At 38.1% G+C, this 24,469-nt stretch overlaps 1 protein-coding gene across 8 annotated transcripts in view; it reads right to left on the reverse strand.

Annotated features, from left to right (window-relative positions):
- Positions 1 to 76: 76 nt before the first annotated feature.
- The window catches only part of LOC125253858 (kielin cysteine rich BMP regulator), a 98,301-nt gene continuing 73,908 nt past the window's right edge, over positions 77 to 24,469 (reverse strand). For all 8 annotated transcript variants that reach the window (XM_048168067.1, XM_048168068.1, XM_048168066.1 and 5 more), the window contains 20 exons: positions 24,181 to 24,357; positions 23,766 to 23,848; positions 22,181 to 22,354; positions 21,863 to 22,042; positions 21,507 to 21,771; positions 20,952 to 21,037; positions 20,743 to 20,836; positions 14,722 to 14,895; positions 14,549 to 14,631; positions 14,357 to 14,477; positions 12,483 to 12,565; positions 12,309 to 12,408; positions 12,140 to 12,228; positions 11,574 to 11,846; positions 5,874 to 6,046; positions 5,008 to 5,119; positions 2,939 to 3,040; positions 2,379 to 2,543; positions 1,799 to 2,096; positions 77 to 1,324 (listed from right to left, as the gene is read on the reverse strand). In XM_048168067.1, coding sequence (XP_048024024.1) covers positions 1,056 to 1,324; positions 1,799 to 2,096; positions 2,379 to 2,543; positions 2,939 to 3,040; positions 5,008 to 5,119; positions 5,874 to 6,046; positions 11,574 to 11,846; positions 12,140 to 12,228; positions 12,309 to 12,408; positions 12,483 to 12,565; positions 14,357 to 14,477; positions 14,549 to 14,631; positions 14,722 to 14,895; positions 20,743 to 20,836; positions 20,952 to 21,037; positions 21,507 to 21,771; positions 21,863 to 22,042; positions 22,181 to 22,354; positions 23,766 to 23,848; positions 24,181 to 24,357 — 3,101 coding nt within the window. In that variant the 3' untranslated portion in view covers positions 77 to 1,055. The remainder of the gene's footprint in view (positions 1,325 to 1,798; positions 2,097 to 2,378; positions 2,544 to 2,938; positions 3,041 to 5,007; positions 5,120 to 5,873; positions 6,047 to 11,573; positions 11,847 to 12,139; positions 12,229 to 12,308; positions 12,409 to 12,482; positions 12,566 to 14,356; positions 14,478 to 14,548; positions 14,632 to 14,721; positions 14,896 to 20,742; positions 20,837 to 20,951; positions 21,038 to 21,506; positions 21,772 to 21,862; positions 22,043 to 22,180; positions 22,355 to 23,765; positions 23,849 to 24,180; positions 24,358 to 24,469) is intronic.

Raw genomic sequence — 24,469 nt, forward strand, 5'->3', positions numbered from 1 at the left:
AAAAGATACTGTTTTTTACTAAATGTAATGTGAGTAACCCATTTTAGATGAGCAATAAGAACAAGCACAGACTGAGTGAAGGTGAGATTTGGTGTAATAACGGGACATACGGTAAATATGAGAATACATTACATATGACATATACTGATAAATGTCAAAGCACCTGATGAATATAACATACAAGCTCATTTTGTGTTTCTACTTTTACATAGATTCACTGTCAGTATTGTAAATAAAATTATCAAGTATAATAACATTGCTTATAAAACTCTCTATTTAAAGAGAGTGAAAAAAAATTAAATCACAACACCAGTGCAACAACAAAAAAGGCCCATCAAAAACAGTGCAAAAAACAAAAACTATGCAGATTTGTCATTTTGGTTAACTCATTAATTTGTTTAAAAATATCAAACTGAAGAGGAAAAGTCCATGATCTTTTATGGCAAGCAATCATGCTAAATGCTTTTTCCTCCTTGCATCTGTGGTAAAATTAAGAGGAAATTTTTCCTGAATTTGTCCAGTTGGCTCAAATATCTTCCTATCAGTGGATGGTTAACTGATAATGTTTAGCTCCAGGTTAACACAGAAACACTTACAAACAGTAGCACCAATAAATCAATCAATCAATCAATCAAACAAACAAAAAAACTAAATGCAGTATACAGTAGAGGATTGTATAAGTGGTTTGAGCTATAAAGTAAAAATTAAATGTGCGTTAAGCTCAAGCATTTTAAAGTCAATACAAAACTCCATTTGCAACTCATTGTGATCTGATGTATTTCTGAGTGCAACAGGATATTCAATGAGAAAAATGTAGGATGGGACTTTTTATCCATCAGGAAATTATTGGATTGTGAAAAGTGGAGGCAGATGTTGGAAAGACAAGGGTTGATAACTAAGAAGGATTTATGATGTCAGCTGAAAAGTAGCAAGTTTTGATAAAAATTACAAATGTTTTTTATACGAAATAATGTGTACTAATGAATCTTAATGCAAATTTACTTGTTTTAGTTAATCAGATCTCAGGGATAATTAAAAACAAGATTCAGTGAGATTTAGACCTTGTAGACAAACAATTTGCGTTTTGACTCCTCAGTTTGAGGGTCTCCAAGATTGCCATGGATAATTTTAGGGCATTTCTCAGGGACGATGCAGTGGGAGTTGTGTTCTACCAGTCCAGCGGGACACTGGCATCCTGGTACGCAGGGTTTAAAGCAGTGAGCCTCGATCACACCGAGTGGCACGTCTTTATTAAAACACGTCTTAGGACACGGTGGCCCACACTCATCAAACACATAACCACGGTCCAGCGGGCAACCCATGGCTGTAAGGATGGAAAAGAAAAAGGATGGTTTTGTACTAAAGCACGACAAATCAAATCACATTCATTTATATACTGTATCGCTTACAACACAAGCAAACCTCTTTACTCCTGTTAATATTTAAACAAATCTTCAATTTTTGTGATATCAACTTCAAATTTGGACCACAACTTGGTTAGACATATGGCTTTGATTTTATAGCAATTTTAAAAGTAAAAATTATTTAGTAAAATGTATACAATAAAAAATGTTTAGTACAGTACATTTGTTTTACAGTAAACTTAAACTATAACTTTTTTACACTTTAATTTTTTGAAGTGCTTTCACTTCAGCAATAATCTGTAGTTTGCAGTTAATCTGTATAATCAGCAATAATCAATAGTCTGTATTCCTAAGCATTTATAAATTACAAACATTTAAGTTTGGATGTTTTATGCTCAAAAAGGCAGTTAAATGCATGAGTATATCTCACTCACCACAGAGTGTCGGCGACCTCCACTGCAGGATAATCCCGGCCTCACGGCACTGGGACGAGTAAGCCTCCAACACGTCACACAAACACTCGTCCATATTGGACCCGCAGGCGCACAGATCATACACACATGAAGCAAAGAACATCTTGGGTGGCACCACCTTATGACACCGCTCAAACATGGGCGACTTCAGCACTGCGCAGCGAGCGTTTGCAGTCTTACGGGCGGAGTATCCAGCCTCCTTACATGGATTAATGTTTTTCACATCAGAACAATGAACACTTGGATTTCCACTGCCCACCTGCAAGGAGAATAATATTTAACATTAATATTTAACATTTGAAATACATTATTAACTAATTACAATACAAGATTGTGTGGCTAGTGGCTAGCATTGGTTCTTCAGACATGTTGAGCCTTGGTGTTCAAACAGATTTAAAATAAATAAATAAATAAATAAATAAATGAACACATCCCAATTCCCGTTCCCGCATTCTCAGTTGTCACATTTCTACTTTTGCTGTCAACTACAAACCACATATTAATCAAAACACAAAGCATGAAGATGTTTTAGTGTTTTAACCTTCCAGTTGTTTCCGAAATCTGCTTCAGATTTGGCGATTTGTCTGTTGCGAAGTTTCATGTCGTCCTGAGGGTAGTTATTGAAGTTGCCACATAAACCGCACATGTGCTTCTTGTAGGTACCAGGAACACTAACTTCCACATGAGACCGGCCATTCCACAACACCTTAAATCACAATCATCAAATCAACAAATAAAAAGTGCTATCATAAAATTAATATAAAATATTACAAATTAATAAAAATAAATTCAGGCAATAAATCAAGATAATGTGGTGTGGGAAGAATTTCATGAGAAATGTTTGAATTCATATTGTAATCTCAGACATTTGATATTTAGTATCTTAGCAAATCTGAGCTCAAGAGGAGACACAGGTAAGATAAGAGTCTTTTTTTCTAAGGAGAAAAATCTAAGCAAGAAACTTCTCCAAACATCTCTGTTTGCTCTATATTTAATCTCATAGCTACAATAAAGAAACACTTGATATTAAGGAGATTTTGTTTATGATGTTTCTTTCCTATAGAAAATTGAACCCAGAGTGAACTCATACAGAGACTGTACCTTCAGCCCAACATTGGTGTTCAGGAGGATGGTGTTGGTCTTGCGTTCCAGGTAAACATACGGCTCTTTAAGAAATGGCAGGGAGACGGGTTGATAATCAACCTGACGGATCGAAGAAAAGGAGGAAGAAAACAAGCAACAAGCAAAGTTGTCAATATTCAACACTGATAAAAGTGTCTAAAGAAAAGCTGAAGGTAAATGGATAATTTATCTCAGGGTTTTCCCTAATCTGGGGGGAGGGGGGTTCATGAGTTGATGAAAAGCTGATAATTAATGAAATCATAAAAATATAAAATGAAAATAAATAATTCAAAAATAAAAACAAAATAAAACACTTGCTAAAAAAAGATTTACTTGCATGTCATTTGATCACTAAACTAAATTAGAGAACTATAAACAATGCAAATGTTTTTTTGTTTTTTAAATATTTAAATATTAAATTAAAATCTCTGGGGGTACTTCAAGTAAATATTTTAGGTCAAAGGGGGTTTGGCCGACATAAAAGTTTAAGAATCCCTGATTTAGCTAATTATATCAGCTAAAATCACATTAGAAATACAAACATACATGCAAGAAAGAAGATCACAAACTATTATGTAACTGTGACAACCACATCATGACTGTCAGTTATATGTTGAATATTGAATATTCAATCATAAGTGAATTAAAAACAATAAAAAACTATAACAAAAAATACTATAAAAAAACAAAAATAGGCTGAACATTGAACACCTTTCATTCATTTCTCTCAAAAACAGAGACGGCCGCCGGTGGCCAAAAAGTCAAATGTGTCGCGTTTAGTGAGGAGTACTGCCACAGGACTGCTCTGTTTGGTTTTTTTATTAACTAAATACTTATTTTATAGTTTGTGAAGATCATTTACATTATTAGTTCAGTTGAACTACTTATATTTCTCTCTCATTTTGTGTGTATTTTGTGAAAAAACATTTACACTGTTTTTATTTTCGTTGCACAAGACAATTTTCATAACTGTTTTCATTACTTGCAACACAATTTTTTTTTATTCATGTTCAGATTGAAAATATATTTCTCTAATAAGTCACATTTTCTTTAGTGTTCTGTTGTGTAACATTTTTTCGAAATTATTTTACTCCCTGTTCTTTTTTGGACACACATTATCAATAAATAAAGTATGTCTGTTTATCCCTAAAGAGTAATATTGTAACAAATGGCTATAACTTGCTTAGAGATTGTTACATTTAGACAAAATTTCATCTGAAAGTTTAAAACATCCAAATATAACTTTTTAAAAGAAAAAATCCAAACTTCAGGAGGTTTTGTGTGAGTTTACAGTGAAAAACACCAGATTTTTGCTGCCGTTTTTTTGAAATTCTGGAAATGTAATCCATTCTCAGACAAAATAAATGTAAAATTGGGACGTTAAAAGATCTAAACTGAAACTTCAAGTTGTCCTGTTTAAAATGATATATGGCACTTGATGCTGACTGCTAGAATGGGTTAGAAAACCAGAGAAAAGTGCAGGCGAGTCAGGAGCCCCAAAAGTGCTCTAGGTCTTTAAGGGTTAATACAGTTTATTCACTATAGTTTAAAAAAATGATAATAAAATATGACAAGATCTCAGAGTTAAACTGTGCCAGAAAAGAATTAATCTAAATTATCTCAGATAACACTTAAGCAAAACATGATCAGGTCAAAGTTGAATAATTTTTGGTTATACATTTTTATCAATTTTACTGTTAATCCACTGTATGAAGAATTTTTGGGTATAATATGTCACAGTTTACTTTATTTTGCTGTCCTCACTTACATAAATGAACTATAGTGTCCTTTACCCACTAGTAAAAATATATCAAAAATGTCAGAATAATTTTTGGTTCGACTGTGTGTGTATATATATAGCATTTGTTTGGTGTATTATAAGTATTGTGAAAAAAGTAAGTAACACTGTAAAGGCCTGTTCACACCTGTAAACAGAACATTACAGTGAATTGGTGTGGACGCTAATATATTTATCATTTTAGTATTTATCGTTTTAGTTATATTTATAGTTATCATTCTTTGTGTGAACAGGCCTAAAGGCATAATACCTTGACAATCCAGTCTTGAAACAGCTGCACAACAACATGTCCAATAAACACAGTCACTTCTTTGGTCCATGACACTCCCTTACGTCCCCGGTCCTCATTAGACACATGGACACTGGAACACACACACACACACACACATTAGGTTTCCATATTTTATGTGGACATTCCATGGACATTTTACAGGGATATTCTATCCCTAACCCTAAACCTACCCCCTACTTATGTCAGATAGAGAGATTCTGGTGGTCAATAAAGAAGGAAATGGAATATTAACATTGTTGCTGTTTAATTGCAATGGCAAATCCATCATGGTGGAGAAAATTGATCATAAATGGAGGTTAGTCACAGATTAGACAACTCAACTGCAACACAACTTGATTTAAAATAAAATCCAGATCAACAAATCCTTGATTGCTTAATTTAATTCTTATTGGTGCAACGCACAATAATTGAGATTTATCTGAGTTTAAAGTTATGGAGCAACAGGATTAAAGTTAATCTATTTTAAATATAAATTAAATCCAGGATCAAAATTATGGATTAAATGTAAACCTGCTCTTTTTTAAACAAGGTTTAAAGTTTGGTGCAACAGAATTATTAGATAAACCTTGATTTAATCTAGATTTAAGCTTAATCCTCATTGGTGAAAGTAACCTTTTTTTGTAATTAATGTTAAAAACAGTTGTGCTGTTTAATATTTCTGTGGACACTGTGATACAAAAAAAATTTAACATTATAAATATCTTTACAGTCACTTTTGAACAATTTAATCCATCCCTGCTGAGTAAAGTCAAGTTTTAAAAAAAATCTTACTGACTCTGAACTTTTGAACAGTAGTGTAGTGAGTGAGAGAATATTGTGAGCACCTGAAGTCTCCGCCCTCACAGTCCTGAGCCAGAACATATGTGCACGTCCCCTGGAAGTTCACCATCTTTCCATCAAATGTTCGATAGTGAGGGTCTCCAAACACAATGCAGGTGGCGGGGTGGGGAATGCAGTGAGGACAACACATTCCAGGAACCAGAGCCGGAGTTTCATCCTACAAACACACAAATGCTACTATATATATCCAGATAGATTATACCTGAGAGGGGCCCAAAATGTCCTTGCCAGTCAAAAACTCTCACTAACATAGTACACTGACTTGTAAGTTGGACCTCACTATTTACAGGGTATCTGCAGGGTTTTTAAAATAAAATTTGCCTTTAGGGGCTACTATAACGAATTATATGATACAAAAAATGAGACTAATTCGCAAAACTCAAATAGGTTTTTAGATAAACTGCCTATACCTCATTTCCCAAATGAACATAAAGAAGACCTCGAGATGGAAATTAACAAGGAAGAAATAGGGAACGCCATTGATAATATGAAGTCAGGAAAAAGGGCAGGACCAGATGGTCTTCCAACAGACCTGTATAAAAAAATATAAAATAAATTGTTAACTCCACTTTTGGAAATGTTTCTGGAGGTATTTCAGAAAGGAAGTTTTCCATCCTCTATGAATAGTGCTCTAATTATCTTACTGCCAAAACCAGGTAAAACCTTTAACAAATGTGAAAACATGAGACCCATAAGTTTGTTAAATTCTGACCTTAAAGTGCTCCTATTGTGCCTTTTTTAAGGTTCCTAATATTGTTTTGGGAGTCTCCTACAACAGGTTTACATGCAAGGTCAAAAAACACTTTCGTTTTCTCATAATATACATTTAATTTCACTTGAGTTTTCAATGTTTTGTAAACGATTCGTAAGAAGCAGTTCAAAAAATCAGTCTCTCTAAACCCCTCCTTTCCGTGAGCCTACTCTGCTCTGATTGGTCAGATGACCCAATCCTTTGTGATTGGTGTACTGCGCGCGGCCATTGCCATAACTGAATGACACCTAATTCGCAAGACATTGTATAAAATGTATGGACAGAAAAGATATCATCGATTTTACCATATCAATTGGAGCCTGAGTCCGACGATGAAACGTCTAAAGTAGTCGATCAATCAGAAACTGATTCACAATCACGACTGGAGTAGGAGGTTTCTATATGTTAAGTGTCAACTTATTTATTTATAAGACGTGATAGCAACGTCACTGTTATACTTTATGTAGGTGCACCTGTGGGAACTGTATAAGAATGCCAAGCGAAGCTAAAAAACCTCTAACATAAGATAAACTTTTAGGCCAGAAGGGTACACAGACTTTTCGTCATAACTATTAACAAAGAAAAATAGCTATATCATTGTTTGAAATTACAATGCATCTTAACATCCTGTTACAATACAGATAGAGCTCCACTCTACTGTAATAATAAAAACGCAGAGGAAAAAAACAGTTTTGTATGTTGTAAACTCCCACGTTAGCCGAGCACAAACGTGAATAGCTGATAATGCATTACACTTTGTAAACAAAAGTCGTGCTCCATCCTTGATCATTATTCCAAGACAGACAAGCTGCATTAATCGACACATTTTTAGACAATATTGGACCCACATCTGAATAGCAGAACTACAGAAATGTGAGTTAGCCGGTTAGCAGGAGGCAGACTAGGGTGTATGTTACACAACATAACATACAAAACTACAAATTTTGAACGATCGCTAGAAAATATAAACATCAATTATTAATCATACTTACAAGTTGAGATTCAGAGGAGCAAGCTGGTCCAAATAAACTGGGCATTGATCCATATTTTAAGACCAAGAATTTTGTGAATTCTGCGTTTAAACTTCCTGAGGTTTGAGAAGCAGTCATCAGTAAAATGACGAGAACACAACAAAAGATTGTACTGCTGTGGTATTGTTGAAAAAATTTATTTTCCCTGGTGTCTGCGCGCACAACAAGTGGGTGGGCAATATGCTAAAGGCTTGGGATTCGTTTTACAAACGACTCATTTAATTGACTGAGAGTCGACTCTTACTTTTGAGAGACAATAACTTTATATACGGTGCACTTTCAGATTTAAAACTTTGCCAGTTGTTTTCATTCACTGAAAGCTATGTTACACAATACATGAAAGGTCATTTTCAAAGATCCATAATAGGGGCACTTTAAGATGATGTGAACTTTTAGCAAAACAGTTACAAAAACTATTGCCAAATATTATTAATAAAGATCAAAATGGATTTATAATGGGAAGGCAGGGTTTCCATAATGTAAGAAGGGTATTGAACATAATTCATACTAACAAAGAAATGTCCGATACAGCACTCCTATCATTAGATGCTGAAAAGGCCTTCGATAGGGTCGAATGGCACTATCTTTTCAATGTTTTAGAAAGATTTGGAATTGGAAATAATTTCATAAAATGAGTTAAGATAATATACAAAAATTTAACTGCAGAAATCCTGACAAATAGAAATATTTCAAAACCAATAAAAATTAGTAAAGGATGCCCACTCTCTCCTTTGTTGTTCACACTATTGAACCTCTCGCAATTGGAGTATGTTTACATCAGCAATTCTGTGGAATAACAGTAGGGACGACAGAACACAGAATATCCTAGTATGCTGATGATGTTATCTTATTCATGTCAAACTTAAGTAAAACAATTCCGGCTGAGTTACAGCTAATTATCACATTTGGTGCTATCTCGGGATATAAGGTAAATAACACAAAATCTTCTATATTACTGCTCAATTCGAATGAAAAAAGGAATCCAATTTCAGAGGTAATTCAATTCAATGTTGTAGAGCAGTTTAAATATTTGGGAGTACAGATTTTGCCAAGACTGGAAAACATTGTTGATGCAAACTATGAACCTTTTATGATGGAAATTAATATATGGATGTCACTACCAATATATATTTGGGAAAATTAATATTTTAAAAATGAATATATTACCCAAACTACTTTATTTCATAATATTCCACTTCCAACACCTTCAAATTTGTTCTCAAAAATTAAAACTATGTTTGTCAGATTCATATGGAACAATAGGAGGGCAAGACTTTGTTTGTCTTTGTTGTATTTACCATTTGACAGAGGGGGCTTAAAATGTCCAAACATATTGTGGTATTACTGGGCTGCACAGCTGAGATCTGTTACGTTCTACTTTTCAACAAATGAGTCTCCATACTGGACTGAAATGGAATCTCACAATCTAACCGTACCTCTTCCCTTATGCATATATTCAGACACAGCAAAAAAAACCTACGGAAACAAACTAAAAACTCAATTGTAAAACATATGTTAAAGAGGGGTATGATGTACAAAATATTTAAAAGACTCCCATTCATTACCTCACTATAGTCCAATATGGGGTAATCGGTTCTTTGTACCAGGAAGAGCGGATGCTACATTCAAATTGTGGCAATCGAAGGGACTTAAAATTATTCAAGATCTTTATTTGACAGATTTTGCTATTATGATGTCTTTTGAGGAGTTCAGCCTCAATAGGAAGCATTTTTTCAAATACCTCCAGATTAGAAGCTTTGTTAAAGCAAATCAAGACAATGTCCTCACTAGACCCCCACATTCATCTTTGGAAAAAAATATGATAAAGGAGAAAGGGTATCATTTGAGAAAGGGTATCATATCTGAATTTTATGGGTTGCTGACATCTTACTCATCTGAAAATTCACAGTATAAGTTGAATGCATGGAAGGAAAACTTGCAATTTGAAATTTCGGATGAGGATTGGAAAGCAGCTTGTATTAAGGCTCACACTATGCCTATAAATACACGCCTTAAACGTATACAGTATAAATGGTTAATGCAGACATATGTAGCAACGGTGGAATTAAATAGATATAATAAAAACATACCAGACATATGTACAAATGTATGGAAGCTAGAGGAACTTGGTAAGAGTCATAATTGAGGATCATTTCAAAACAAATTTTACTCTAAGCTTTTTCTGTTGGGCTTATACCCCGAGAAACAAAATTATAGTAGATGTGAACAAGCATTTATAGACCTCAGCTTGCTTTATGCCAAAAAAATGTGTTGCTCTGTTGTGGACAAAGATTCACAGACCAAGTACTACTCAATGGATAAAACAGATGTTAAATCTTCCATTAGAAAAGATATCTTGCATATTAAAGGCTAAACAGCATGTATTTGAAAACATATGGAGCCCTTTCATTAATTATATTAAAGGTGCCCTAGAATAAAAAATTGAATTTATCTTGGCATAGTTGAACAACAAGAGTTCATTACATGGAAATGACATACAGTCTCAAACTCCATTGTTTCCTCTTTCTTATATAAATCTCATTTGTTTAAAAGACCTCTGAAGAACAGGCGAATCTCAACATAACACTGACTGTTACGTAACAGTCAGGGTGTACGCCCCCAATATTTGCATATGCCAGCCCATGTTCAAAGCATTACACACTTGCAGTCTGTATAATTCATAAACACAACTTCATTCTTTAAAAATCTCTCCAACAGTGTAGCATTAGCAGTTAGCCACGGAGCACTATCAGACTCATTCAGAATCAAATGTAAACATCCAAATAAATACTATACTCACAGGAATCGAAGCATGCATGCAGTATGCATGACGAACACTTTGTAAAGATCCATTTTGAGGGTTATATTAGCTGTGTGAACTTTGTTTATGCAATGATAGAGTCGAGAGCTCGGGAGGGGGCGGAGAGCGCGAGGATTTAAAGGGGCCGCAGCATGAATCGGCGCATTTCTAATTATGCCTCAAAATAGGCAGTTAAAAAAAAAAAAAAAATCTATGGGGTATTTTGAGCTGAAACTTCACAGACACATTCAGGGGACACCTTAGACTTATATTACATCTTGTAAAAAAAACGTTCGATGGCACCTTTAAGGATTTGAATTTAACAGATGAAGAAGTGGATGACTAGTCTTTATGGACAATGTGGTTCCGACTTGTAGAATTGATAAATTCTTCAACATATATATTTTATTTTGCATTCATTATGACTGTAATAGTCAATTTTGAATAGATTACCATGGGCTAAAACAGAGGGAGCATTCTTGTTCTGAGTGTTTATGTTGTTTTTTGTTGCAGCGATCTCATGGTAGTATGGAATTTGAAAGAATGTATATGAATGTAAAAGGCTGTTTTTCAAAGTGTTAAAAAGTGAAAATAAAATAAAAATATTGTAGGGAAAAAATAAATAAAATTTAAGGCTTTTTAAGTACTGCACAAATAAAATAAATACCATATAGGGGGGTTATAGGTCATTGTTTAAGCTAAACATCTTAAAATGACTGTAAAAACAATGATTTAAACAACTTTGCAGTTCAAATAATACAAGAAAAGGGATTAGTAAGACATGATTATATATAAATATTCTAGAACCGTATTATTCTACATTTTTGGAACGCATATTCACTTTTTGTTTAGTTGTCACAATAAGCCACATCGTAATTCCAGGTTTTACATTCCACCAAATTTAAGATCTGTTGAAATGATAATTAAGTATTTTCTTATACCATTTAAGATATTTCAGATATTCATGACTTTAATTTGATAAAACTAAATTTAAGACTTTTTAAGGACTCGCAGGGACCTACATTTAAAAGCCTGTCAACAGGTTTCAAACAATGTGAAGTCATCACTAATATAACCTCAAAAGTGCATATCGTCATCTTACCGAGGCACATGTGAGAGTTGGGCATCTCTGGGTTTGGCAGTGCACATCTCTGGACACACAGGTGCAGGACGTACACTCGTCCACCTCCCAGTGGTCATTGTGGCTGTACACCTGTCCCTCGTACACACACTGAGCATCGGTGTCTATGGAGTGCACTACAGCTGTGATGCCTTTGCACTCTAAACAGCACTTCCCAGGGTTCTTCACTTTGACTGATCCATCCGGACAATCAAGCGGAGGACACTCCTGCAGATCACACTCGATGTGCCCTTGCTAAAACACACACACATGAATTACTTTAAAATGTGCTTAATACTGCATTAAACATTCAATACATGTGACTCTAGAGCTTTTGGTGCAGATGCGAGTCTGTTCAACAAATAGACTTGAATTTTCAAATTTAAAAAAGCATCATAACAACTTCCTGATAAAAATGACATAACTTGAACAGTTTGCTTGATCAAAAATAACATAAAACCATCAAAATAAGTTTTTTGCTTAAAATTGTGTTGTTTTTTTGTTTCTCCTGAAATGGTTTCCTGATAGTTCCATTTAAGTTTCCTCACATTGCAGATGCAGGTGATACACTCGTTCTCCTTGTCTGTCCATCTCTGGCCGTTTGGCACATGGGTTTGGTCGTCCTCTAAAACACACTCTGAGACAAACACATATAAGTGAGCACACATACACTGGAAGAAGCGACATAGCATTATTTCTGATAGAGAGACTCTGTACTGTCACAGATGGGGCAGCAGGTATCAGGGGGTGTGTGCTGATCATCTGGAGGGCAGCTAAGAGGAGGGCAGCCCCGATGAATACACGTCCACGTCAAATCCTAAACACACACATAAACATCATCATTCCATATCAATGTAAAAAACCTTACAAAAGAGTAGTGCGTTTAGATACCTTGCACTGACAAGTGAAACAGGGATCATCAGTGGCCAACACTTCATTACCGATCAGGCTAGCTGTACAGTTACTGAGGGGCTCTGAAATACAAACCACAACAATTAAACAATAATCCTACAAAAACATCTAGCATAGAATCAAATGAATCAACTATATGAAAGAGATTTGAAATAGTTCTTCAAAGAGACTCGTATGGTTACAGTTTGTTTAAATTGTTGCATTTGTGAAAACATTTGGAAAATAATATTCAATTAGAAATTTTACATTACTTGAACCCCTTAAAATGTATTTTTGTTCATCTCAAATCAAATTTGGCATATAATAGTCTATTTTCAATAGAATCTACAGCCCACCACTCATTATAGCAAAATAAACAGGGTTATTATCCCACGGCTCTAAAGAATACTTCATTCTGATATTGACCGACTGAATGTACAATATCCCACTCATTCAAAAAAAAAAATTAAATAAAAAAAAATAATAATAATATATATATATATATATATATATATATATATATATATATATATATATATATATATATATATATATATATATATATATATATATAAATAAATAAATAGATAAATAGGCATGAAATACTATTATATACTTTTATAATATTCATTAATATTTTGAATGAGCTTTTTTCAGTTTTCACTTTAGTTTGTTTTAGTAATTTAGTCATGTGCTTTTGTCATTTTCATTAGTTTTTTTATATTTCTATTTAGCTTTTTATTTCAGTTTTAGTTTTAGTTATTTTAGTACTTTAACTTACTTTTTTTCAGTTAATTTCAGCTTTATTTCAATTACCAAAAACAATTTTTAATAGTTTTAGTTAACATTACAACACTAATACTGATTTAACTCAAAATTATTTTGGGCAAAACTTTACAATAAGGTTCAATTCGTTAACATTAGGTTCTGTATTTCGAACAATGAAATTATATAAACTAACATTAATATATTTTGAACAAACATAATTTATAAATATGCTTTTGCTCTGTTTGCTCTATGTTTTTGTAAAGCGCTACCAATTAATTTAAAGGGTTAGTTCACTCAAAAATGAAAATTCTGTCATTAATTACTCACCCTCATGTCGTTCCACACCGTAAGACCATCGTTCGTCTTCTGAACACAAATTAAGATATTTTGATCAAATCTGATGACTCAGTGAGGCCTCCATTGCCTACTTAACATTTTCAGATGCCCAGAAAGCTACTAAAGACATATTTAAAACAGTTCATTACAGTTCATAGACTACAGTGGTTCAAATTTAATCTTATGAAGCGATGAGAATACTTTTTGTGCCAAAAAAGCAAAAACTTCATGAAGCTTCGATGTTTTACGAATCTTGTTTCAAATCAGTGGTTCAGACCACGTATCAAACTGCCAGAGCCTCGCCCCCCAGTGGTGAACCAATTAAATTTCAAAACACTTATGACGTAACGAAGCCTCGTTTACTGAAATCACGTGACTTTGGCAGTTTGATACACGCTCCAAACCACATTCGGAAAAAAACATTCACAAAGCTTCGAAGCTTCATGAAGCAATGTTTTGAAATCACCCATCACTAGATATTGTTAAATAAAATCATTATTTTGTTTTTTTTGGCACACAGAAAGTATTCTCGTCGCTTTATAACATTAAAGTTGAACCACTATAGTCACATGAACTGTTTTAAATATGTCTTTAGTAGCTTTCTTACGGGTTTGGAACAACATGAGGGTGAGTAATTAATGACTGAATTTTCATTTTTGGGTGAACTAACCCTTTAATATGTGAGAGGAAGTAGACGATAGAGTTATACGAGAGACACGAAACTCGCACAGCAATGTAGAAAATCCGTTCACAGCAGTGTTCATACTAACGTGCACAGACAGGGCAGCAGGAGTCAGAGCCGCTGTATAGGATATTGTGTTTAGGACAGTCCACCAGACTGGGGCACTGCTTCCTGTAGCAGCGCAAGTGCTGTTGTCTGTCTGGCATCACCTACAACACATACACACACCGTAAGGCAAGCAAACAAACATATGCGCACAAAATGTTGTGATGAGCCATACCTCACAAGTGCAGATCTGACAGGGGTCACCAGAAGGGTGGAAACTCTCTCCAGGGCTGTACACATGGCCTTCAAACACGCAGTCTGACAGAAGAAATACACACGTTTCAAACGATAGACTTCCAAAGAAAAACTATGCAGGCACAAAACTGTTTGAAGGGATTGTAGTTGTACCTGCACACACTGGGCAACATTCCCCCGGCACGCTGATCTGGATTAGACAGGTGGAGAGACAGTGGACCTCTGAGCAGGTGGTCACTCCATTCACACACATACAGGACATGCAGGGACCACTGGACGGAAACCAGGTACTGCCTTCAAGGTGCTCGACGCCATCATAAAAACAGCCTGAGAGAGAGACAGCTCTGCTTAGTAACACTTATTTTAAAGGGATAGTTCACCCAAAACTGAAAATTATTCCAAAAAATCCAAATCCATCTTCAGGAACACAAATGAAGATACTTTTATCTTTCCATTTCTTTCCATTGAAAGTCTATTCACAAAAAAAAATCTGATTCATCAAAACTTTCATAAAGAGATTGTAAAATAAATCCATATTAAATCAAGTGCTTTAATCCAAGTCTTCTGAAGAGCCATTATTGCTTTATATGATGAACAGATTTAATTTAGGCTTTTATTCACATATAAACATTGATCAGTGAACACCGTTTACAGCATTTAAATTTGGTTCATTCTTGTGTGTTGTGCAATGCGTCTGAGCTTTTGCAAGAACCAATGAGGTTTGTTCTCGTCAAGCAAGTACAGTTGAGCTTCTGTTATGTTTGCTTATCACTGTTTATATATATATATATATATATATATATATATATATATATATATATATATATATATATATATATATATATATATATATATATATATAAAAGCCTAAATTAAATCTGTTCATCATATAAAGCGATCATGATTCTTCAGAAGACTTGGTTTAAACCCGTCAATTCATCTGGATTTATTTGACCATGTCTTTATGACCGTTTTGAATTTTTGGGTGAATAGACTTTCAATGGAGGGACAGAAATTTCTCAAATTTCATTAAAAATATCTTCATTTGAATTAAAACGATGAACGAAAATCTTATGGGTTTGAAACGACATGAGGGTGAGTAAGTGATTTTGGTGAACTCTCTCTTATTTAAGTCTTATCTTATTTAAGTCTTCTCTTATTTAAGTCTTATTTAATATCATAACAGATTTATGTGTTTTGTTTTTTTTAATTTGCATAAACATTTTATATATATATATATATATATATATATATATATATATATATATATATATATATATATATATATATATATATATATATATATATTCAAAACAAAATGGGTCATTCATTAATCTTCAAGGTATTGATGTCACAACCTTAAGCAAATTACATATGTCTGCCAAGAGTTTAGCATATCATAATAGATCAGAGGTCATTTGTATATTGAAGTTTTAAAGGTACAGCAGCAAAAGCAGCTTATTTAAAGGTGCCCTAGAATTAAAAATTGAATTTACCTCGGCATAGTTGAATAACAAGAGTTCAGTACATGGAAATGACATACAGTGAGTCTCAAACACCATTGTTTCCTCCTCCTTATATAAATCTAATTTGTTTAAAAGACCTCCGAAGAACAGGCGAATCTCAACATAACACCGACTGTTACGTAACAGTCGGGACCATTAATATGTACGCCCCCAATATTTGCATATGCCAGCCCATGTTCAGGGCATTAGACAAGGGCAGGCAGTATTAACGTCTGGATCTGTGCACAGCTGAATCATCAGACTAGGTAAGCAAGCAAGAACAATAGCGAAAAATGGCAGATGGAGCAATAATAACTGACATGATCCATGATATCATGATGTTTTTAGTGATATTTGTAAATTGTCTTTCTAAATGTTTCGTTAGCATGTTGCTAATGTACTGTTAAATGTGGTTAAAGTTACCATCATTTCTTACTGTATTCACGGAGACAAGAGCCGTCGATATTTTCATTTTTAAACACTTGCAGTCTGTATAATTCATAAACACAACTTCATTCTTTATAAATCTCTCCAATAGTGTGTAATGTTAGCTTTAGCCACGGAGCATAGCCTCAAACTCATTCAGAATCAAATGTAAACATCCAAATAAATACTATACTTACACGATTAGATATGCTGCATGATGAACACTTTGTGGGTCCATTTTGAGGGTTATATTAGTTGTGTGAACTTTGTTTATGCTGTTTAAGGCAAGCGCGAGCTCCGTGGGCGGGGAGCAGGAGAATTTAAAGGGGCCGCAGCCTGAATCGGCGCATATTTAATGATGCCCCAAAATAGGTGTCACAGACACGTCAGGTTCCACCTCACTCCCTTACCCACGCACTCAATCACCAGCATACTGATCACCGCCACCTGTTACTCATCAGCACTGCAATCACCACCACTACTTAACCACCACACTCACACACACTCACTGTCCGGTCTCGTTTGCACTACTACACATGTATGCTTACCTTAAGGACTCCCAACGACATACTTACCTGCTCCAACGATCTCCTCCATCTCCTTCGTCTCCTGTTCTCCTCGTGTGCCTACCTGCCTGTGTGTGTGAGTGTCTCTGTCATCTCCCTCCATTGCTTCCTGTTCCGAAATCTCCACTCTCCAAGTCTCTCGCCATCAATGCCACGTCCATCGAAAGCCCTGTAGAGAAGCGCTCCGTGGATGTTCCCCCGGACTACGCCCCCTTCAGTGACGTCTTCTGCCCGCAACGCGCCTCCAAGCTTCCTCCACACCGGCCATGGGACTGTGCCATCGATCTGTTACCGGGTGAGCCAGTGCCCAGGGGACGCATCTACCCCCTGTCAATACCGGAGGAGAAGGCCATGGAGGAATACATCAAAGAGGCACTCGAACAAGGTTACATCCGCCCATCTACTTCCCCTGCTGCTTCAAGCTTCTTTTTTGTGGCGAAGAAGGACGGAGGCTTGAGGCCCTGCATCGATTACCGTGCCCTCAACAAGATTACTGTTAAGTTCCGCTACCCACTTCCCCTCGTCCCAGCGGCCCTGGAACATCTCTGCGGTGCCACTGTGTTCACCAAGTTGGACCTCCGCAGCGCGTACAACCTCATCCGGATACGTGAGGGGGGACGAGTGGAAGACCGCCTGACCGCCCACCGGACACTACGAGTATCTCGTCATGCCGTATGGCCTGGTCAACGCCCCCTCCGTATTCCAGGATTTCATACACGAGGTGCTCCGGGAGTTTCTCCACAAGTTCGTGCTGGTATATATTGATGACATCCTCATCTACTCCCGGAGCTTGGCCGAACATCTCCACCACGTTACGGAGGTCCTCCAACGCTTACGGCAATTCCATCTCTTCCTACATAATTGATACATAATGGATCATAGTGGCATCCGGATGGAAGAGGGGAAGGTCTCCGCTATCCGGTCCTGGCCCATTCCATCAACAATCAAAGAACTCCAACGCTTCCTAGGTTTCTCCAATTTCTACCGCCGGTTCATCAAGAATTACAGTACCATCGTCAGTCCACTCACCAACTTACTCTGTCACCAGCCCAAGTCTCTGTCCTGGTCCCAACAAGCCACCAACGCCTTCGAGACCCTTAAAAGAGCCTTCACAACCGCTCCCTCCTCGTCCACCCTAATCCAGATCTCCCATTCGTCGTGGAAGTGGACGCCTCCACCACCGGAGTGGGAGCGGTCCTTTCACAACTCCTGGCCGTCAAGCTTGCCCTTGAGGAGTGGAGGCATTGGTTGGAGGGGGCTACTCATCCCTTTCAAGTTCTCACTGATCATAAGAACCTAGAATATCTGAAGGCTGCCAAAAGACTCAACCCTCGTCAAGCTCGCTGGGCCATGTTCTTCTCAAGGTTCAACTTCTCCATCTCTTATCGCCCTGGTTCAAAGAATACCAAAGCTGACGCCTTGTCTCGTCTCTACTCCCCTGAGGAAAAGCCTGAAGTTCCTGAAACAATTCTACCGGAGTCCATTTTCGTGAACCCGATCCAGTGGTCCGAAGAAACCATTCCCTCCTCCAATGCCTCCACACGCACTCCGCCGGGTTGCCCCCAAGGCTTGCAATACGTCACACGGGCACGTCGCACTCCACTCCTGCACAATACCCACTCTTCACTTGGCACTGGCCACCCGGCGGCCAATGAGACCCTCTCGTTGCTCAAACAACGCTTCTGGTGGCCCAACATGGCCAACGATGTCAGGAGGTACGTGCGGGGCTGCAGGGAGTGCGCCATCTCAAAGAGCCCACGCCATCTTCCCACCGGCAAGCTTCTTCCTCTGCCCGTTCCTGAGAGACCCTGGTCACACCTGGGAGTGGACTTCGTCACCGACCTCCCTGAGTCTGACGGTCACACGTGCATCCTGGTGGTGGTAGACCGCTTCTCAAAGTCCTGCCGTCTGATACCCCTGGAGGGTCTACCTACCGCCATGGCCACTGCTGAGTTGATGTTTAACCATGTGTTTCGCTATTACGGAATTCCTGAAGACATAGTCTCCGACAGAGGACCCCAATTCGTCTCCCACGTCTGGAAGGCCTTCTTCTCCCTCCTGGGTGTGACCGTCAGCCTGTCATCTGGGTACCACCCTCAGTCGAACGGGCAGACGGAACGGAAGATTCAGGAGATAGGCCGCTTCCTGCGTACCTTCTGTCACGGCCACCAGAACTCCTGGAACCAGTACCTGGGTTGGGCCGAGTACGCACAGAACTCCCTCCGCCAAGCCACAACTGGACTAACACCCTTCCAGTGCGTACTCGGCTACCAACCCCCACTGTTCCCCTGGGATGGGGAACCCTCCAACGTCCCTGCAGTCGACTACTGGTTCCGGGAGAGCGAGAGGGTTTGGGACTCAGCTCACCACCAACTGCAGAGAGCCCTGCGCAGACGCAAGATGGCAGACGACCTTCGGCGCTCCGACGCTCCTGTATACCAACCGGGGCAGAAGGTCTGGCTGTCCACCAGGGACATCAGGATGTGTCTGCCCTGCAAGAAGCTGAGTCCCCGCTTCATTGGCCCGTTCACCATCATCCGGCAGATCAACCCCGTCACCTACCGACTCCAACTCCCTCCACAGTACAGTAGAATTCACCCTACATTCCATGTATCACTGCTAAAGCCTCACCACCCTTCTGTTGTTCCCTCCACAGAACCTGACGTGACAGCCGCCGAGCCCCCCCTTCCACTCATCCTGGAGGACGGCACAGCTTACGTGGTTCGCGAGATCCTGGACTCCCGGCGCCGTGGTGGTCGACTCGAATACCTCGTCGACTGGGAAGGCTATGGCCCCGAAGAACGCTCATGGGTTCCCAAGAATGATATCCTTGATCCTATCCTGTTACAGACCTTCCACACCAACCACCCAGACAGACCTGCCCCACGCCCCAGAGGAAGACCACCACGACGTCGGGGTCCGCGGCCCTCAGGAGCGGGCCGTGGGAGGGGGGGTACTGTCACAGACACGTCAGGTTCCACCTCACTCCCTTACCCACGCACTCAATCACCAGCATACTGATCACCGCCACCTGTTACTCATCAGCACTGCAATCACCACCACTACTTAACCACCACACTCACACACACTCACTGTCCGGTCTCGTTTGCACTACTACACATGTATGCTTACCTTAAGGACTCCCAACGACATACTTACCTGCTCCAACGATCTCCTCCATCTCCTTCGTCTCCTGTTCTCCTCGTGTGCCTACCTGCCTGTGTGTGTGAGTGTCTCTGTCATCTCCCTCCATTGCATCTCTCCGCCAGCATCTGCAAGATATATCAGGACAGTATTTCATTCACTTCATCTCTCAAGAACTTTATATCTGCTTATCATCACCCTGTGCTCAGCTGTTTATGAAATAAACTTACCTGGATTGCTTTTACCTCTGCCTCCGTGTCTCTGTTTTAACAATAGGCAGTTAAAAAAATTAATAAAAAAAAAAAATCTATGGGGTACTTTGAGTTGAAACTTCACAGACACATTCAGGGTACACCTTAGACTTATATTACATCTTTTAAAAAGACGTTCTACGGCACCTTTAACTCTAGAGGTCACAGAAAGGCTGGGAAATGTTCATGAAAAACTAAACTGATTTTATATAACTGACATTATAAGTCAATGTCAGGGAAAAAAAATAAAATGCTATATGTCATAATGGGATGTATCTGTACCTCTGCAACGGGGACAGCAGGAGCCGAGATCAGTGACCTGATGCATGCAGGTCAGTTTAACGCACTGAGGACCTACACAGCTCACCTCACCACCCTGAAACACACATTTGTAAACACTGAACCATTCGATCAGTCAAATCTCATGCTTAAGTCAGCAGGACGTTGTGGATGAGATGCTAACGGCTGAATTTGTGTATTGTGTTTCTTACCACACAGGTGCAGTTTAAGCAGCGGTCAGTGGGGTGGAGGGTCAAGCTCTGTCCTTCTTCATACTCCTGACCTTGTTGAACACATACTATGAGGCCAAAGAGATCAAAGGTCAAACTCCGACACAATCATCACAAAAACACAAACTCACAACTAAACAGACAAACAAGCTGAATTGATCTCAACAGAGCTTGAAGTTTGGTTTTCTTTTTATACAGTATACCAAAACAATATGCTGTTTAAATACCATATTTATGTATTATGATATTTTCAGGGTAATCGAGAGAGAACACATGACCCTACCATGGTACCTGTCCAAAAACAAACCATGGTATTACAATGGCACTTTTTTGTTAATGTATTGTTGCTAGCGTAAAATCAAAATACATTAATCTGGTATCCTACTTCAAAACTATTTGTATTTTATTTTATTTCATTTTACATGATGATGCATTTTTTATCCAAACGCGGTATCTTAGAAAACAGCACAATAATCATATGTAGTGGTTTTTTTGCTTCTGACCTCACATGTGTGGTGTCTGTGGACACACACTGACCTCTGCACTGTGGGCAACACTGTCCCGGTGGGGTGACGGGGTTCTGGCAGGAAACCACAGGACAGGCAACCATGGTGCATGTAACAGAGCCACTATGACACACGCAGCGCTTGCAGGGGTCCGAGGGGACGTAGAACGTCTGTGTGTTTCCGTACTTCTGCCCTTCAAACAGACAGTCATCACATACCGGACAACAGTTCCTATAGTGCACCGGATGTGTGCACTGCTGAGAACACAACTTCTTCTCACAGAACACATCTCCACTCTGGAAAACACAAATTTATTACGCTAAAAAATGTTGGTAGTATGGTATGGTGATGGTATCAGATGGTAATAAAGATGGTCAGTGGTCTCACCTGGCATATGCAGGTAGAGCAGCGGTCGTTGGGGGGGGTGAATGTGGCACCATTCTCATGCACCTGGCCCAGGTGTTCACATGTCCCTGTGCACACAGGACAGCACTCACCTGGAGGACGCACTGGCCTCTTGCAGGGTGCTTCCGGACAAGACACGGGTGTACATGATACACTTCCATTCTACACACATACACAACACAGTATATGTTAACTAAAACTACAACTTAGTAACATTTCACAAAAAAATGTATAATGATAAATGGTTCAAATTGAAGATCAACTACAGGTATTGTAACAGTGTGGTGTTTATTTGTGTACCAGGCAAATACAGCCCTGGCAGGGATCATTGGGATTAGGGAAGCGTTCTCCATTTCCACATTTGCGACCGCGGTATAGACAGCCTTCACACACATTGCATGTGCAGGGGTCCCGCCAAGGGTTAGGGCAGGAGACCTTGGGACAGCTTTTAGGACAGCACTGAACCTCACCTCTCTAAAAAAAAAAAAAACATCCAGCCCCACCATTAATTCACATACAAACTCATCTAAAACGTAATTACCTTTGATCAATTATGTACAGATATAACGATAGATAGCATGACAGATATAACGACAGAACGATGTACAGAATGATAGAGAGAATGACAGATAAAAACTGAGGTATCAAATGTTTTTACACATGTTCTAATTTGTCATACTGTTTGAAAATGAAAAAAAAAGAAAGAAAATTCAGTCATTAATTACTCACCCTCATGTCGTTCAAAACCTGTAAGACCTTCTTCATTCATCTTCGGAACACAAATTAAGATATTTTTGATAAAATCCGATGGCTAAGTGAGGCCTCTATTGCCAGCAAGACAATTAACACTTTCAGATGCCCAGAAAGCTACCAAAGACAATATCTAGTGATGGGAAATTTCAAAACACTGCTTCATGAAGTTTCAAAGCTTTACGAATCTTTTGTTTTCGAATCAGTGGTTCGGAGCGTGAAGATTCATAAAGCAGTGTTTTGAAATCGCCCATCACTACTTGTTTTTTTTTTTCACAAAAAGTATTCTCGTCTCTTCATAACATTAAGGTTGAACCTCTGTAGTCACATGAACTGTTTTAAATATGTCTTTAGTAGCTTTCTGGGCATCTGAAAGTGTTAATGATCTTGCTGTCAAAGGAGGCCTCACTGAGCCATCGGATTTTATCAAAAAAATCTTAATTTGTGTTCCGAAGATGAACGAAGGTCTTACAAGTGTGGGACGACATGAGGGTGAGAAATTAATGACAGAATTTTCATTGTTGGCTGAACTAACCCTTTAAACTGTCAAATACACACAAGGTTATGTCAAAAACACAAAGTTCACATAAACACAGTCGTTTATATCTGTGAACATAAACAACAAGTAAAGAAATCACATGTGTAAATTAGATCTGTATATTAAAGTGAAAGCAGCGTAATATACAGTACCTACTGCTATATATGTTGTTAATATGAATCAAACAGCAAAAGAAAAACAGAAAATCACTCACTGCTCTTGACTGAATAAATTTAGTAGCTTTAATAAGAATATATTTCTTACTTGAATGCTGCCGTTAAAAGCTGTGGACTGTGTACAGCTCACTCAGGGCGGGTCTATGCTAATAGGGCAGAGTCTGTCAGCAGTTGTGGGCGGGGCCTAAGAAATGTGACGTCATATTGCATAGAAAATGCAAACGCTTGTTCTGAGACACTATTTATGATTTATGGCGATTAAAAAAAGTGGGTGGATTTTTACCATTATAGGTTGGTTGTGTACTCACTGCTGACACAAATTTATGTTCAAACACTATGTAAAAATGAATTTTGCATAATAGGTCCCCTTTAAAATGTAAAAAAACAAAACATAATTATCACTGTTTGTGTGTGTACTTACAGAGCACCTGCACTCCTGACATGATCCTTTGGGTGATTGGAATGTCTCACCATCTGCATAAACTCTTCCCTCAAACTGACAGCCTGTGCAATAAACACACACACACACACACACACACACACACACACACACACACACACACACACACACACACACACACTCTTATCAATGTGAGGGTCATACGTTTTAGTTTATACCACAGCCATGAACCCTAATTTGCAACTTGCAAGTCACTTGCAGGTTTTATGAAGGGGAGGGGCATTCTCATTCTAAAGAGCATCTAACTGGACAAAAATCATTGTAGTGCAGGATGAGTCATCAATACTTAGTTCTCATTTTAATCAGAAGAGAACTGATTGTAAAATTGTATTTCTGCTAAAAGTGCACTTTGTCTGTAGACAGTGTAATTCAGTACCATCACACACAGGACAGCACTGGTCCGGCCGAATGACGGGGTAACTACATCCCGGGTTGCGACATTTCCTCTTTTTGCAGGTCACATGACCATTCCTGCACATGCATTGACCACAGTGATCAGCAGGGTCTGCAAACTCCTGACCATTCTGGTACTTCACACCACCATACATGCACCCTGAAGAAAAAAAAATACAACTCATAATAATAATAATAATAATAATAATAATAATCGATTCAATGATATACTGTAATATATAAGACACTTAAACAGCCACTAATAATACTCA

This window comes from Megalobrama amblycephala, linkage group LG19 (assembly GCF_018812025.1).
Source record: "Megalobrama amblycephala isolate DHTTF-2021 linkage group LG19, ASM1881202v1, whole genome shotgun sequence".
Taxonomy (NCBI): domain Eukaryota; kingdom Metazoa; phylum Chordata; class Actinopteri; order Cypriniformes; family Xenocyprididae; genus Megalobrama; species Megalobrama amblycephala.